Here is an 18,455-nt window from a genome sequence, read left to right as displayed (position 1 = left end):
TATTTAGATTGAACATTAGTTAATGTCAATTTGAAGGAGAGAAGATTTTAATGTTTTTTGTTAAATATTAATGTATTTCATGAGGAGGGCACATGTGAAGTACCACCACTAGGGGGCGGTAAAAAGTTCAAATGAGGCTGAAGACAAACATGGTCCACCTTTACTCAAACAAACATCAAGTTGGCAAGATGTTGAACGACCACGAGGTGGCATAAAGGTTTCAATACTCCCTGGAATATTTAAAATCTCTAAACCCATATTGTAGTAATGAACACAGTTCTTTCCAAGGTTTTTATTTTGGTGGTAGTATTGGGGAGCTCTGGCTGACACTCCAGTCTCAAATCTTCAATAAGTGTTCAGATGAGTTGGAATTTGGTAAGTATGAAGGTCATAAATAATTTGTATAAGTCTCATCCTTAAAAAATCCAGTGAACCTTTGTGACCTCTGGAATGGATTTATTCTAGGAGAGACCAAACCCATTAGGGACATGTCGGTTAGATGTGATTGATTTGGGGATTATGAAATAACAGCCAGATCCACAAGCTCCAAGTTAACTCAGGACCAAAATATTCCTACAGTGCAAGTTATATAAAATTATGAATATAAAAAAAAAAGTATTTCCTATTTGCAAGAACTACTGAATATGTATGAGTGTAACTGCACATAGAAATGTATGTATGTAGACATATACATAGTACTGGGCCCTAATGGTATTTCTTAGCTTAAGGTATATGTAACTGACAATCCTCGGTCTAAATATACAAGTGGAAGTGCGCAAGCAGAACCACTGGAACACCTCAATCATGGCCAGCATTAATTTGCAAATCTGTTTATATGCTGTTTGCTACACACTCACTTAATGGTCTTTGTAGACATGTGTGTGTCTGGCTCTACAGCAAAAGCTTTCTGTACTGCAACACTACTATTATTTCTTCTTTGTGCAGTTACTGATATTCTCAGAAAAATTAAGAACATCTTGTTTGTTTTCATCACATTACACTGCTGAACTCCCCCCTAATATCGAAAACCGTCAACCGTGAAAGTGAATTTGCAATTTTCAAATGCTGTAGCTAAAACAAGAAACAGCAAACTTTAGCCTCTCCGCTTGACCATGAGTAGATACAAATATAATTTGGAAATTAAAGCACCTCCCAGTTTATTTGGCATTACACAGTTTGAAATATTGGACATCATTTTGCTAAATGTTTGGACCGAAAACACACAAACACACGTTAGCTACATGTTATTGATCAAGATTACGTTAAGTAAACACATTACACACTCCTTCCTAATGTCATATTATAGCAATCGGAGTGGACTTGTGCCTTAGATTTCTGCTCCACAAAGCTCCAGAAGGATCTTTCGGTAATCCCCTGATGTGTCCCCCTGCAGAAAAAACACAAAAAAAAGAAAAAAGTGCATTTAACAACAGGAACTTCTAAAGGATTTTTTAAATATTTTATCAGTCATTCTTGTCACAGGAGGAATCCTGAGATCTAAAATGTGTTTAAAACTTCTGTTTGTTTCTTCTGTTGTTAATGATGTGTATTTTATTTACTCAGGAAACATGAGTTAACATTTTTTTTTAGTTTGAAACATGTTCTGTGCTTTTCCTGGTCCATCACTTGCTGTTTATACTTCTTCCATCTGTTTGACTGACAAATTAGGGTATTTTCCATAAGAAAACACAAACCTTTAGGTTTTTCATACGTTTTCAGAAGTCTCTATTCCAAATGTAAATCCTCTATAAATTTCACATTTTTACCTTCCCTAAGTAGAAAGTGCATTAAGTAGAGTAAAACTAGTGCAGTTTATGTGGATTATGAAAACATCTGATATTATTTAAGTGCTACACTGGGAATCAAAATAAAGCATTTAGATTTACTCTATAATAAGTATCACCAGCATCCATACAACTGTCTGTACACTACTCTCGGCCAATCAGAAAATCAGAGGCTCTCAGTCAAGCAGGACACACCTTACTGCACAAATTACAAATTACTACAACTAAATTTGCAAACTGTATATAATGGAAAAACAGTGTGTGCATGTATATGTGTGTCTGTGTTACACTACCTTGATGAAGGAGTTCAGAGTCTTTCCATACATCTTCAAGAACTCAGCTTTGATGTCTATCATGTCGATCTCAGCCCGAGAAACCATCACTCTAATGAGGATGCTGTCAGTGGTGCCTAAACCCTATACACACACACACACACACACACACACACACAACATTTTTAAAACATTTTTTTTATAACAGCCTGTTTAGCAAAAATCCTATTAATTTTGCTCTGATTATTTTACCTTCATAGATTTGTAAAGCTTCTCGGCGAAGTAAGCCGGCTTGCACCTGATGCATTTCACTGCAGAACAAAGAGACACAACACACACTTATTATACTGTCTGAATAAAAGTTTTCTCACACAGCTACAGTATGGATCTAGTGCTAAAAAAGCAATCGAGCCAAAATCCTGTCTCCTGACATCATATCTTGGCGTTGCAACTAAATTTTTTTAGAAGGCCGAGATCTGATTTGTATTTGCCGTTAATTTATTTGTTCTTGTTGATGGAGGTAAAAACAAACAATGAATATAAAAATTTCATACATTTGTGATAAATACAAAGTAAATTATAGTTTTCCGCCGGAATACTAAAAAGTAATAATTATTCAAGAAATTCTAAGGAGAATGACTGGTGAATAACAAAAGACATTAAAGTTCGGACCTATGGCGAGAAAAACATCCTCCAGACAGCCCGACATTTCCCTCTTAATGCTGTCCTCGATGTCCCGGCCTGAAATCTGATGGTACTCCTGGAACACTGTGTCAGGAAAAAGGGATAAAATGCATATAAATGTACAGTAATCTGCATGAACTATCTTAAAAAAATGTGAATGTTTTGCTTGTAAATTATACAACTAATAACAAAATTATCCTATACTGTATATAAAAGAAAAGAAAAAAGGCAAAAACACGTGCAACTTTCTACCACAAGGTGTCAGTGTCGAGTCTATGAGTTTGAAACCCCTTTGGTATTGTACTTCCTGGAATAAAGCACTACACAGGGCGTGGCATTATATCGATAATCTTAAAGTGTAAATCCCCAAAATAATTATAAAACAGCTATTCACATATTAGCCACATTTGATGAATTCAGATTAACTGGTCTTTACAGCTTTTAAACCGTTAGCAAATATGAAAAAGAAAAACTAAAGATAGCTCCAAGTGAACATAATTTATAGAGCTAAAAAGGTCAGTAGATCAAGCTGATAAACCTGGCCGAGTTGAACGTACTTCTAAGTAGGTGGTTCCTGTTTCTCACACACAAGATGGTGAGAAACTTGACCTCGTCTGTTCCCCAGCGTGCCTCACCAGCCTCGAAGATATCCTACAGAACAACACACACCAACAGTGTGTTACATACGGACAAAACACTGTGTTTAATAATGCACCTTTTGGCATGATTAATTCTCCATGGTCACCTTGGCATCCTGTTTAGCGAGTGCCTCATCCATGGTAGTGCTCTCATCTCTCCCGGCCTGGTTTTTTTTAAAAAGAGACAAAAAAACCACACTGTAATTTATTTCAAATAACTTTCACGTGGGTTTAGATCCCTAAATAACAGAACCACATTTCACCACAGTTCCAAATTAATTTACAGTAGTAGTAGGAACATTACATCTGCAAAAAGATGATACAGTGGCTGAGAAAATGTATGTTGGGTAAATATGTAGGGCATGTTTACAGTCACTTTGGACACTCTATAGTAGTAGTAGTAGTAGTAGTAGTAGTAGTAGTAGTAGTAGTAGAAAAAGTAGTATAAGCAGTTAAAGATGGAATAGTAGTGGTAGTAGTAATAGTATCAGTACTAGAAGAAGGAGGTAGACTAGTAGGTATAGCAGGAAGAGTAGTAGTAATAGGAAAGGAGGAGGAAAAGTGGTAGTAATAGTAGAAGAGAAGGAGGAGGAGGATGAATGGTAGTAATAGTGGTAGTTGTAGTCATGGTAATAGTGGTAGGAGTGGAGGAGGAGGAGGAGGAGGAGGAGGATAAAGAGTTGGTAGAGTGGTAAGAAATGTGGTAGTAACGGCAGTATGTCGTGTGCACTTTGGGTTTTGAGTTCTGTGTAGTTCTATATTTCTTTTGTCAATTTATGTTGTTTGATGTAGCACCTTGGTCCTGGGAAAACGTTGTTTCGTTTCAATGTGTGCTGCACGGTATATGGTCAAAATGACAGTAAAGCCTACTTGTCTTGACTTGACTTGAAGTCACGTTAATACAAGTAGTAGGAAAGGAGAAGGAGAAGGAGGAGGAGGAGGTAGTAGTAGTAGTAGCAGTAAAAGTAGTACACGTAATCAGAGCTGATTGGGAGGAAGAGTTGTAGGTAAAGCAGGAGTAGTAGTAGTAGTAGTAGTAGTAGTAGTTGAGGCTGTGCGTTGCACGACTCTGCATTTCCATGTAAATGTATGCACATTTGCACTCATTCGTTCAGGAGGACTGAACACACCTGTACAGGTGCACTGTGGCCTCAACTCTGCATCTGCAAGGCAAAACACACCGGCAGGGTGTGTGTGTTTGTGTGTCTGCTGCATGGTGCATTACCGTGGCCAGGGACACCAGGACTCTCTTAAACATGCCAGACGTGTCTCCGGTGATATCATCCTCCAGATCACGGCCGTGTTCTGTCGTCGTTACAGATCAGGCAAGAACACAATGCAGTCATTTGCATATCAAAATGCATATCTTCATGCAAAAAGCATTCGCAATAAACACATGCCATAGGAACAGTGTCAAGCCAACACACCATTTTTCCTCAGGGCAGGTGTTTAAGTTTTACCGAAGGAGACGTGGTCTCTGGGAGTGTCAGTCCAAAAAAAAAGAATTGCGGTGAAGTGTATTGAAGTTAAATTTGAAGTTATTACACAATGAATCTGTGTTGAAGCATTTCATCATGTAAAGAAATGTATAACGTTTCGTAATGCACCAAATCTTGGCCTGCCATACCACAAATCAAGAACCTCAGGGACACCTCTATTGGACTATTTGTCTAATTCTAAAATCCTTCAAAATAGCTGGAACATGTTGGATGTGTATATGAAGGATGCCTACCTTTCTTGTAGGTGGCAGCAAGAGCCTTAATTTCAGCGTTGTTCCTTGAAGCCAGGATCTCAATCAGGCATGCTTCATCAGTTCCAGCGCCCTGAAATAAACACAGCCACACACTAGCATTAGAATTTAAACACAACTGTCTTGGCTGCATCCTTTAGGATAACTTTTACCTCATGCCATTTTTTCCTTTATTTTTTATTAGTTGTTCTTAATTATTTTCCCCCAGCTTATGTTTATCAACTATTGAACACAGCTAGTGTTTATGAAAAGCCTTTGTTAATGAATTATGGCTCGTTAACATATATTTATGTCTAACTAAAGGTAAACCACAAATGGAAAAAACACATATAAAGTATGAACCTATCAGTAATAATAATTCTGTGCAGGGTGATGGTTTGTTCTACCATGTTCAAGTTCTGATCATCTGATCGAGCAATGCTTTGTGCAATGGTTCCCTTGTGAACCCAACAGAATTGCCTCCATAAATATGAGCTGAAATGTCTTCAGATTTTGACATAATGTCCCTAAAGTAGACAACAAGAACCCAATAAAACAAACAACATGAAAGTACTATATTAGTAATTCGTTTATTAAGGAATTTTTTTTTATTTATATGTTCCAGTAATTGATACACAAGACGGTCACAGTAGACACTGATAGCAAATGTTTACATATTTTTAGCACTCAGATATTAGGGTGTTTTCCTCAAGAACTACAGGACAGAGTAAATATTTTTGTCACCTTTATTTAATTCGGTTCTTCTTTTCTATTAGTGTGAAAGATGTTTTTGATTACATTTAAACATATAAACAGTAAATTCTAAAGCGTTCACAAACTTTTAAGCACCATTATAAAGTCACACTAAAAAAACTACATGATGATGTTAAAAAGGAGTCGCTCACCTTGATGGCGTTTCTCAGCTCGTAGGCATCGTAAACAGGGGCCGTCATCAGCAACCCACACACGACCTTCTCGAAATTACCGGTCAGCTCCGATTTGATGTCATCCTCCAAATTCTAAGAAGCATCAAACCAGAAAGTAGATTTTAACACTAAGTGTGTCTGTATACTTGTGTATGTACATTTCTTTTATTTTTTTAATTGGATTCGACAGAAAATATGCTTTAAATGAATACAGATACAAACATGCAGCTGTATTTTTTTTTTTAGAAACCAGAAAGTTTCACATAGAAAATAGAGCTGTGCATCTGTCACAATTACAACGGATATAATGCACAGCTTGAAAGTTATGAAGCTCACAGGCATATCTGCATATCAGCAATATTCCCATTCGATCTGCATATCAAAAGACACAAATGACCTGAAGCGAGAGCAAAAATTCTGGCTGTAGTACAAAGGAGATATTTCCACCCCCCTTTCTTTCCTCAGTGTTTGCAAGGGAAACAAGTGGTGCAGAAAGGAACAGCTCTGCTTTGGGGTTTCCAATCGAATAATTCGTATTTGAATTCACTCTGAATTATTTTTAAGGGAATACAGTATTAATACAGGTGTTATATTGAAAAGACCAGTCTCATAGCTTGCAGATCTTTCTGGAATGTATCCAGTAGTAGCAAGTAAATCTGATTAAATATTATTGGGATTCTAGAATCATGTTATTGTGAGTAAGTGCTTTACATTTATGGCATTTATCAGGCGCTCTTATCCAGCTGTTCATACTACTAAGCAGCTATGGGGTTAAGGGGCCTTGCTTAGGGGACCCAGAAGTGTCAGCTTGGTGTGGCTGGGATTTGAACTCACAATTTTCAAGTCCAAAGTCCAATGCCTTTACCACTAAGCTACCACCTTCTTTACCTCTGCTCTTCTCTGATTTGCTGATTGTGTGATCTAGCAGGTGAATCATGGTCATTTTTTATTCACCAGGTACCCAATTACACACTGAATTCAATAAAAACATTTGGTGAAATATGTGGATGTTTTCGAGAAATAGAGATTTTAAAGAATATTACTTTCCCAGACTGTTACAAACAAGTGTTTCCTGAATTGGAATAAAAAAAAAAAGAAAAAACTAATGCCGGAAACTTCCCATAATAAACTAGTTCAGGGGAATAAATGTATATTCTAAAAATTGCAGAAAATTTCTCTCATTCTAAAACTTTTGTTGTTATTTGTTCTGGGCTAGACCACACCTACTTAGATATAAATATTTGGGGGACAAAATCAGAAAAAAACAGATACACATCATCACACTGCTTACTGGCCTAATCTGTATGCATTCATTTGGATATGTGTGGTGGAATTTATATTCATAGGCAAGAAAGATGCAAATGTATTCAATATATACAAAACACAGAAATGAATAAACACACAGACACACACAGAGACACACACATGCACTGATACCCTGATATACGATACAGATGGATTTAAATGTTTTAGCAACACTGTAACTGAATACAGCTGTCATAATACAGCTGCTTTGTATCGAAATGTCAAGAAGAGAAATTGAGACGATAGACAGAAAGAGAAAGTAGTGCAGAAAAAGAGAGAGAATGACAGAGAGAGGAAGATGTGGGGAGAGAAAGAAAGTGACAGGGATAGAAAAGGAGTGTTAGGAACAGAGAGACTTAGACAGAAAGAGTTAGTGACAGAGAAAGACAGAAAGTGAGAGTGATAGGGAGAGTGAGAGACAGAGATAGACAAAGTAAGTGACTGAGAGAGAGTGACAAAGAAAGACAGGAAGCGAGACAGAGACAGAAAGAGACATAGAAAGAAAGAGTGATGGGAAGAGAGAGACATAAACAGAAAGAGATTGGGGACAGAAAGACAGAAAGAGAGAGTGATAGGCAGAGTGAGAGACAGACAGAAAGAGAGTAATAGGAAAAGAGAGAGAGAAAGAGGGGGTTAATGTAAAAGTAAAATAAAATGTAAAAAAGAGTGACAGAAAGAGAGTGAGAAAGTGAAAGACTGAAAGAAAGTGATAGGAAGAGTGAGAAAGTGCAAAAAGAAGAATGGGTAACAGAGAGACAGAAAGAGAGTAATATGAAAAAAAGAGACAGAAATATAGAGACAGTGAAAAAGAAAAAGAAAGACAGAAAAAGGGACTGAGAGAGATACAGAGTATTTAGGTGTTTGCTGAAAATCAAACGCGAGCACACTAAAGAACACACTCAGAGACATGAAGAGAGACACGAAAAGAGAGACACAAAAAGGGAGACACTATTAGTCCCATGAAGACAATGGGCTCTTAGTCTCTTTACACCGTCATATCCAAACATCCTGAAGTAATGAATAGCAGTGTTCATGGCCGACAGTTAGGTAGCTAGCTGTGTACCTAACACACACACTCATTCTACAGTTAATCTCGACATTGAGAAGTTATTTGCTTTAAAACAGGAAAGAAGGTAACTTCAGTTCAGTGCTCATCATCTTTACTTAATAGCAACCTAGTTAATCAGAAGAAACATTTACTATGAGTTAATCATTATGCAACACACAGTGGTGTACTGTTGACTGTGTTTTATGTTTGCACTATTGCAAAAAAATATCTAGTGAGAGACACAAAGACAAACAAGGAAAGAAAGAGACAAAGTCAAAGAGGGAAAAATGCAAAAAAAAGCTTTACCAGCAAGAAAATGCAAATACAGCTAAAAGAAAGAGTGAAGCAGGGGGAAAGAACGTGCCTGTGGGCGTTTGCGTGTGTGTGTGTTTCTGAGAGACGGGTCATTGGACGTTTCCACCCGAGTGACTCACACTTTCTCTCCACACACCATCAGGGAAATCTGTTCTTTCCAGATGCTTCTACAAACTGCATGACCCGCCCAACACTCTTTCTCCATCATATGATTTACTGTTTAAGCTGTTCGAGATCATGGATACATCACCCAAGAGATCAACAAGACTCCCCATTGGTTTGCTCTTACTTCTGCTTTAATTAAAATACAGAACTATAAATGGAAATCACCCTCGCTTTTGTTATCTTGTTGCCTCGTGAACGGAGCATAAATGCAATAAAACCGACATCTTCCATAACATAAACCTGACAAAGTGTGTTAGATTTTGAATAGTCATGGTTAATGAATAATTTCACTTTTGGGAATTTCCATCTGTCCATTTATTCATCCATCCATTTATCTATCTACTTACATACACCAAAAAGGTTTTGGGACACCTGACTTTTCCAGCCATATGTGGTTCTTCCTCAAATTTTTACCACAAAGCTGGAGGATGTCTTTCAATGCAGTCCTTCACTTAAACTAGAAGGCCCAAAAACCCGTTCCAGCATGACAATGCTCCTGTGCACAAAGCAAGCTCTATTGGTTGGAGTGAAAGATCTCCTGCTATAGAGCGCAGACCTGAACACCTTTGGAATGAATTGGAACACAGACCCCAGGCCTCCTCACCTCACCTCCATCAGTCCCTGACTTTACTAACACCCAAGTGGCTTAATTGAATGATAACAAATCTCCAAAAACACACTCAAAAATGTAGTGGAACATCTTCCCATAAGAGTGGAGGTTATTATAACATTAAAGGGATATTCAATAAGCATTTACGTTTGTCCAAATTATGTTATTACTGTGTAGAATAGGAGAAAAAAAAATCTAAAAACAGACTAAATAAAAGTAAAAAAAAAAAATCTGACCTTTCCTACAGACACCTTATACGCCTCCTTAATCTTCTGTCTCTGTGCAATCGTACGATGAGCCAGAATGGAGATGATGGCTGCCTCATCAGTGCCTAAAATAAGAATACAACACAACAATCATAGTATTAAACATTATTTTATAACTCATAGAAAATATACGTGTTAGCTCATTATTCCGTTTTTCATAAAAATTATTTTACATTGTTACAGTAACACTAATATAAGTTCTGACAGGACGGTCACACAAAGATCCAGGAAGGTCTCTTCTGATTGGTCAAAGGGTATTGATTCAATCTCTATAGCAGTGGCTCCGACAACACTACATGCAGTGATGCAAATTCAAATGTAATTCCTGTGTGTGTGTGTGTGTGTGTGTAGAGCTTTGTTAATACACCTCACGATGGATTCAGCTCCTCTCTCTAACACAATTAACCGCTAACAACATTTCACATTGTGCGAGTTCATACTTCACAAATAATCTAATAAGGGTCTTAACAAATGTTTAACTCCTCGTGTCATTTACATTACAAGCTATGTTTTGTTTCTCATTTCTCCCTGGAGCTTCTCAGAGAGTTGTGACATAGACAACCTCTTTCTTTCTGTTTCCCCAGAGAAGTAAGGAATGCAAAAAATGCATGCAATGTAAAGATATGTGGAATTACATTTTTTTTTTAAATAAGTTAAAGTGCATGTCTGTCTGAAAACAAGTCCAGCAGTTCATACACTTGGTTGCATTACAGGCTGTCAGTTTGCCAGTCAACTTTTACAAAGAACACGTCATACATTTTATTCACTTATATTTATATTTAATGTCTCTGAAACAAGTTAGATCATGCTATCAATCATGGTATATAAGCTATAAATTCAACAGTCAATCCACTGCAAGTATTTGATTGTTATGATGTCTAATTTAGTTCGGCGTTAAATATTTAAAAAACATTTTTGAAGAGATTTTTAATATAAAAAAAAATGTCCTGAAGAATTGTACAAACAATCCGTTATTTTTTCTCCCTACTGATCCCCGATCTCCTCACCTGCTCCCTTCATGGCGGCTCTCAGCTTCTCTGCGTCGATTTCAGCATCGAAATCAGATGCCTGTGAGACCGTGCCACGGTTTCCAATCTAAAACAAAAAACAAAATACAAGCAAAAAAACAAAACCGATTAGTGCAACTCGACCATGTGTCCATATCACATTCTTACACACCATTAAAATCACCATTAACCAGAAGCATTAAAATGGCATTACAAACATTACATGCACACTATTACTCTAAATGTAGTCAGTCAGCTGGTGTGTGAGCGTTGCTGCTTTTCTTTTTACATTGAAGCTTAATAAGTAGTCATGGAGGCCTCATTGTGTAAACGCCATGTCCAAATCATCACACGCTTTATCTCTCAGTGCCAAAATTACCAAAGGCCTAAGCAGCCTCCTTCCAGCTGGGATATATTTAAGATAGTGGAAGCCAGAATTGTCTACTTCGGGGGATGGGAAATTCAGATTCTTTTACAGTCAGGTCATTTGGCTTGGCTCACCAAGATGAGTCGACTCTTGGGTGAATCAATTACCTAATAGTCTTAAAAACAATTTCATTAGCGACTAATGAACAAAATCTTATTTTACGTTCCAGCAAACAAAGTAACATACATTTTATATAATACAATTAAACAATTATCCCAAATCAGCAATTCACAACAACTATACATCATTGTTTTGTATCATTGTTTTATTAAGATCATTTGCTTTGCAAAATAACTCATCCATAATACACTTCCTCACACACACACACACACACACACACACACACACACACACACACACACACACACACACACGAAACTAAAATACACATTTTAGAGGTTAAAAATAGGTTTCCATAGAAGCATTTGAAAGGCTGCTGAAGATAATTGAAATGAATAATGGCATTGTCTACAGCTACATAAATGGATGAAAGCAAAACACACGCCATTCAGGATTATAGAATTGCACATGTTCAGCATGTAAATATATTGCGTACTGATAATGTGCACATACTTACTTGTAACAAGCTAATCAGTATGTCATTTTTAGGGTTTGCAAACATTGTATTTGGATTGCGAAAGTTAGCATTACTCATTTGAATGGTGACAGTGATAATCTATTTACCTGACTAAAGTAAATGTGTAACAGTTGTGCAGCATTATTTAGGCTAATCTGCTCTTTAAACACTGTACTGCAAGGTTGTTCGGCAGTTCACACTTATTTTATTAGTGTTAAACATATAACCAAGCTAACTAGCTTTTTTTACATTTCAAACATTGGGTGATGTCATCTGATTAAATCAATGACTGGCTGATAAGATTTAACTCACACCAACAAAGTGTGCTGTCACACAGCAAAGATCAGGGCGAATTTCAGTGAACAAAACTTTAGAACAATTCTAACGTCTTATTAGTTGGACAAATTTAAATGAGAAGAAAATTTGATCCAAACAAGAGATTTGTGAAAGTCAGTATAAAGTCAGATAGAAGTGTCAGTACATTTATAAATACAACACAAAACAGTACAATACAATACTATATCCAGTTTAATTCTGTTATGCCTAAATCACATGTTCAGCTAAGTGGAAGTATAAAATATTTTTTGAATGTTAGATGAATAACTGAACCTTACCGCTGCCATGGTGATACACGTTCAGTCAGGAACCACGGGGATACACAAACTGCAAAAGAAAGGTAAAATCTAATTAACACCCTAAATCTATTTTCCCTAACCAATCGATCCTATGTTAAAGGTGATGCTGTTATTAATCACCCACAATTTTTCTAACGTCAACATAAATTAATAACACTAATCAACCTGGCTGGCTCGGCTTTCCTCTCATTAAGGAGGACACACACAAACACACCTGTAATTACCGCCTGTCTCCACTGACACACACACAAAAACAAAAGCTTTTCCCTAAACACAGTCGTAGTGCCCACACACACATACACACACACTGTTTAACCTACGTGAATCATTCATCACAGCCGGGTTATATGAACAGGGTTCAAACAGAAACACGACTAAAGGGAGGGAAGCACCATTAAGGTAGCGTGTTACACTAAATACTGCTCACCATCTGCCTGAGGAACGTCCTCGCTGTTGAGATTAATGATGGGTTAATGACTGATGTTCAGGTAATGAGGACTGGTGTGAGTTACTGGGAAAGTGCAGCCTTTATACACACATGCACACACACACTATTGTGATATATTAAATTAACCTGAAATTCCTGCATATCAACAGGTATACAGATCCCTATAAATGACCTGCTACTACAGAAAACACAGTGCTGGAATAAGTACATTAAAATAAAGCATTGATTAGAATTAAAGCTGAAACTACTTTCAGAACTTCTGTTAAAAAAGAGCTTTAACTATGAATCCAGTACTGTGGAGGTTTGGGCTGTAACAATTCCTCAAGTAATTCAATTACAAAAATTTATCTTTTCCTTTATGCTTCTTTTAGTCTATTTAAATAAAAACACGGAACACTGTGTTTCCCACGGATTATTATTACTGGTGCACCGCCTGCTAAACTCTGGAGAGCTCTGGACAGGTAACACAGAAGACGCTGCAGAATGAAAAAATGGAGGAACAGGGAGAAAACAGTGAGGGCGAGGAGAAGATTCAGGCCGATAAAAACTTCAGAAAGTTTCCAAAGTTATAAGGATAATTTCAAACTAAAACATAAAAAGACCCTCCACTGTGGCGGCGTAGAGCAGGTAGTAGAGCACGTTTTGAAAGCTGACGATAAATACATGGGTTTAGTTTAATTTCAAGCAGTTTTTCTGGGACAAGAATACCACATCATGATACTGTGCGAGATTTAATAAATAAATAACAGTGAAAATAATTATGAGTTTCTTTAAATGAATAGTTTCTCATAACTTACTCTACGCAGCCACTGCAAAGGGACTTTTCGAATGCACTATATTTGTATTTTGATGTAATATAGCAATTAAATGGGTTTAGTTTTGACTGATATTCTTGTATGCAATTTCAGAAAAAAAAAATTTTTCTAAAAAGAGAAACCAATTACTTGTTAATGTTAATTTTATTTTCACTTTCTTATTTAGTATTGCTCTTGAAGAGAAAAAGTACTTCTTATCTGATCACTCAATTAATCGATAATAATATGTTAGAATATGCGATTAATAAAATAGTCAATAGCAGCAGCCCTAATGGGGTTTTGTTTTATTTACTGTTATTCACTTCACCGATCATAATGTTACAATTTTATAATAATGTTATACACACACTGCCTGATCAGAATGTATATATAAGTATATACAGTATATATATATATATATATATATATATATATATATATATATATATATATATATATATATATATATATATATATCGTGTAGTGATTTTTTATATCCCTATGCCACATATGAGAAGAGGAAAAAAGCCATTAGTGGACATCGCTAACGTAATATTTAATACCTTTTTTTTTAATCTACAAAGATTTATTGAGATTAAAAGTTGAGAATATAATGTTTTTTTGCACTAATGTTGCACGGCACTTTATGTTATTAGTTTTGAGTTATGTTCAGTTCCATCTGGCTATAAAACAATTGGCAAATGTTTTATTGAACTAGAACAAGAAATAAAACAGCAATAGTTAAGCAGTTAATAGAGTTATGTTTCTATTAATTTCTAAATAATTATGAAATTATAAATGAGAGGATATTTTTTTTTATATAATATATTGATGTAATGCAACATTATTTTTGTCCCACGTCCTTCAGTTAAGTTTGATTTTGGCTCTTTATAGGAAAAGGTTTGGGCAGCACTGCAAGTGTCAATGTAGTAGTGTACGTAATGTATAGGTGGTAATGTGGTATTGTGTTTGCTTTGTGTGTGTGAGTAAGGCAGTATTGTGTGTGTGTGTGTATTGTGTTTGTATTGTATGTGTGAGCACAATACAGTCGCATGATACACTGCGTTGTGCACTATACATGTCTCTTCCTCATGATGGTTAAGGTTTGCAAATGTGCTCGGTCTGGTCTCTATTATGATTTATGATTTCATTATCAGTCACGCGCCGAACCGGAACGCACGAGCGCGAATGCAACGAAATGCAACGAGCGGCCGAGTGTCACGTGACCCACCCCGTCAGTGTCTTTGCATTCGTTTTAACATGACCCCTATAGACACTCTCTCTCCCCCTCTCTGTCTGTCTCTCTCTCTTTGTTTACCTCTCTCTCTTTGTTTACCTCTCTCTCTCTCTCTCTCTCTCTCTCTCTCTCTCTCCAGTCTCTCAGTCAATTCATTTATTGTGTCCTAGATAAGTTTCAAAAGACAAAACCGGCATTTCATCAGTTACGCCGCCTACAGGTGGAAAATATACACGGAAAATGGAAAAAGCGGATCACAAGACACTTGAAAAGTTTTGCAAATTGACCGACACTTCCTGTTTCGCTTCCAAACGATTTAACACACACATGAACATGCATACAGATTACATACACACACACATAAACTTGCATACACTTCACATATACACACACATGAACATGTATACAGAGTAATATGGTTTAGATTTAGACAAAACCCCGTGATGTCCTTTACAGGTCATTGACCCATTCGAGTTCTTATTGTTACATGATATGATTATATTTAGCAGTGTTACAGTTTCTGAAACAGTGTGTTAGAAGTGTGCATAGTGTTTGCAAACAAAAGAGCTCAGGAGTTTCCTACCTGCAGAAACAGTGCTCCTCAGAACTTCAGGGAGAAGACAGAGAAGCGGTGCTGATTCTTCTGTCTGAACGGCTGGATGTAGTATGTGATGTGGAAATGGGAGTTGACTCGGTTTGTATATACGTGTGTGTGTGTGTGTGTGTGTGTGTGTGTGTAAGTAAATGAGTTTGGGGTGTGGTGTGGTGTGCGAGGTCGAATTTCATTTCCGTGTTGTAATATCATTGGGTGTAGTTTTTTTTCACATGAAGTGTTTATTTTGGCTTCAAGATGAGTTAATGGATAAGAGACAGGTATAGATAAAGTCTGACTGTTAATGAGTGGCTACAAGTTTTCTACATATGGAGTAACACCCCCCCCCGTCATGGGTATACCCCTTTAGCATGTCACTTTCACTCTGTATGTTCAACATTTATTTGGTCAAAAGTATGTGGACACTTGTGACACTCATTTCAGTAGTCAGTTTCTCATCGCTGTTGTACTAACTTTTACTCCACTCAATCACCTTACTAGAGCGACAAACGGCCCTTACCTCACTCGGCTTTTTTTTTTCTTAGCAATTTAATGAGACAAAAAAAGCTCATCATATTAGTGAGAAAACAGAAACCTACAAAGAGCGGTGTCCTGAAGACCTTTGCGTGGTGGAAAACTTTCCAGAACATTGGCACTTGAGACTCCTTCCAAAATGTTATAAACATGTTTCCTGACAAATATTTCCACTTACCAGCCATACAGGCCTCTGTGAATGATGCTACTCGTAATGATGAATTATTAGAATGAGTGAATTAACATGAACCCGCAACTTGCACTACTGTGCTGCTATAGTAAATGAATCAACACCTTCCGACCAAATAGATTCAGAAATTGTGGTATAATAAGAGCTATCAATAGCGATAAAGTTGTGGCCACTGGATTTCTATGGCTGCCTTTTGTGTTGGTAATAAACATCTTTTTTTTTAGATTGTGTTTCTTGTTATTAAAGGGTTAATGGTTTAAAGGATGGTAGATGTTCACATTATTATTGTGTTTGCTTATTATTTTGTTTTGCTTACATTATTATTACTTTTGGTTATGCTTCAGTAAATGGTATCTGTGTTATATCCTGCCTTAAAACGCAGGCTAAATTGAATAAAGTTTGGATTCTATACCTCTAACATAAAAATAGTCTAAATACACATGTGGTGTGGACAATCCTTTGTGCAAGCTGTGCTCTTAAACCTTCTGTGTCCTGAGAGACTTGTGTCTGGGAATAAATCACACCTGATAACAGCATGGGAATTGATTGTCGAACTGTATTGTGTGAGAACTCAGAGTTCGAGCAGAAGTTCTCAATGGTTTCTGATTTATGTTAGACAGCCAGGCCTTTCTCTACTGTATGAGTTATTCATGAAGGAAGGAGACAGTGAGGTGGTCAAAACAAAAAAGGGGAAGGGGATTTAAAAAATCAATGTATCTATAATATCAGTAGAGTTTCAGGAATCATCTGCCAGACAGACTTTAGTTATTTTCTACATTTTAAACAGCTGATTGGATAAAGATTAATAATTAATGATTATATCAAAATAAGGTAGTGAATAAATAAAAAAATCCTGTTTGCAAATTGAATAAACCCTATTTACATGCCTATGTACAAACTATGTACATGCTATTTTAGAAACAGCTGTTCTTGCAAACCCATGCAAAGCTTTTGTTGCAGTTTGGGTGAAAGTTGGGATCAGAGCACAGGGTCAGAACAGGATTACTGCGAATATAAACGGAAACTTGGTTGTTTACTTCGTTTAATCTCTTTTGGCAATCAATAGCCCAGAAATTCAACCAAACATAATTGTTATTCATACAACATTTATAGTCTGTATCAGGTAATCTGAAAAAGACAGCACTTTATTATAGTCATTATCACAAGAACGAATCTGTGCTGAATGAATTCAGTGCTGTCCGTTGAAGAAAAAAAAAGGAGAGAATTACCATCTATTTTGTCATTAGGTAAAGCTACTTTTGGCTGTTTTCTTCATAGTTGAAGATATAATGTGAAATGACAGGAAAAAAGTAATGAACAAGAAGAAAGGGAAGTGAAAAAATGGAAAGACAAGACACCAGCTGAAATCAATCAGTAATTAGAAAGCAATCCTGCCTCTTGTCAGTGCAAATTAATATTCGCTGGTTCAATCACAACTATATAAAGGTGTCCCATTACCAAGATGTAAGCATATATAATGCTTCATATAAGAAGCATTTAATTATGGGTGAAAGCAAACAGCTCTCTCAAGACTTTCGCAACCTTAATGTTGCAAAACATACCGATGGGATTAGTTACAGAAGGAATCTAAACTTCAGAATGTCCCAGTGAGCACTGTTGGAGCTATAATCCAGAAGTAAAAAGAACATTAATTCACCACAAACAATGATCCCAAACACACAGCTAAGGAAACTCAATTGTTTTCAGAGAAATAAAATAAAGCTGCTAGAATAGCCCAGCCAATTAAAAATCTATGGAAAGAACTGAAGATCAGAGTTCATAGAAGAGGCCTATGGAACCTTCAAGATTTAAAGAATGTTTGTGTGAATCCTGAGGCGTCTTGAAGCTGTCATTACCAACAAAGGCTTTTGTACGAAGTATTATATAAATTTCAGTGAGCATGTTCAATACTTTTTTCCAGTGTCATTTTACATTATAACACGACTTAATTTATAGACATGTGTGGATTGCATGAGTTGTTACCAACATCTGGTAAAGATGTTTAACCTTTAACCTCCAAAAAACATCCAAAACCTTTATTGTGGTTGCTAAATATAAGCACACACGAAAATAAAACCATCATTGTTTTGCCGTTTGTTTTTTAAAAGTGTATATAAATGTCCCAAAATATACATTTAAATATACGAAAACTTCCGGTTAGCAGATTGAGGGCGCGCGGTGGTACTGCGCATGTGTAGGAGTCCTCCCCTTTACTCACCCGCCCCCCACATACCCCACGTCGACTACGGCGTCCCGATTGCTACTGCGCATG

The 18,455-nt window shown here is 36.6% G+C and overlaps 1 protein-coding gene across 1 annotated transcript; it reads right to left on the bottom strand.

Annotated features, from left to right (window-relative positions):
- Positions 1–1,129: 1,129 nt before the first annotated feature.
- Positions 1,130–15,607, bottom strand: anxa4 (annexin A4). Its single transcript, XM_046861213.1, has 13 exons — positions 15,451–15,607; positions 12,368–12,416; positions 10,750–10,837; positions 9,713–9,807; positions 6,013–6,126; positions 5,111–5,201; positions 4,604–4,683; positions 3,486–3,542; positions 3,298–3,391; positions 2,729–2,824; positions 2,309–2,367; positions 2,078–2,200; positions 1,130–1,387 (listed from the first exon to the last, which is right to left on the bottom strand). The coding sequence occupies exons 2-13, from the start codon at positions 12,374–12,376 to the stop codon at positions 1,328–1,330; spliced, it is 966 nt and encodes a 321-aa protein (XP_046717169.1). The 5' UTR covers positions 12,377–12,416; positions 15,451–15,607; the 3' UTR covers positions 1,130–1,327.
- Positions 15,608–18,455: the final 2,848 nt, after the last annotated feature.

The sequence above is a fragment of the Silurus meridionalis genome, chromosome 11 (assembly GCF_014805685.1).
Source record: "Silurus meridionalis isolate SWU-2019-XX chromosome 11, ASM1480568v1, whole genome shotgun sequence".
NCBI classification, from domain to species: Eukaryota; Metazoa; Chordata; class Actinopteri; order Siluriformes; family Siluridae; genus Silurus; species Silurus meridionalis.
Note: the sequence above shows the minus strand (reverse complement) of the source record. Positions and strands in the feature narration are given on the sequence as shown.

Excerpts from the sequence above, each read along its gene's own strand:
- anxa4 (XM_046861213.1), bottom strand. Across the intron at positions 9,808-10,749 it reads AGCCGCCATGAAGGGAGCAG|GCACTGATGAGGCAGCCATC; the intron begins GTGAGGAGATCG and ends TTCTTATTTTAG. Across the intron at positions 5,202-6,012 it reads AGCTGAGAAACGCCATCAAG|GGCGCTGGAACTGATGAAGC; the intron begins GTGAGCGACTCC and ends TGTTTATTTCAG.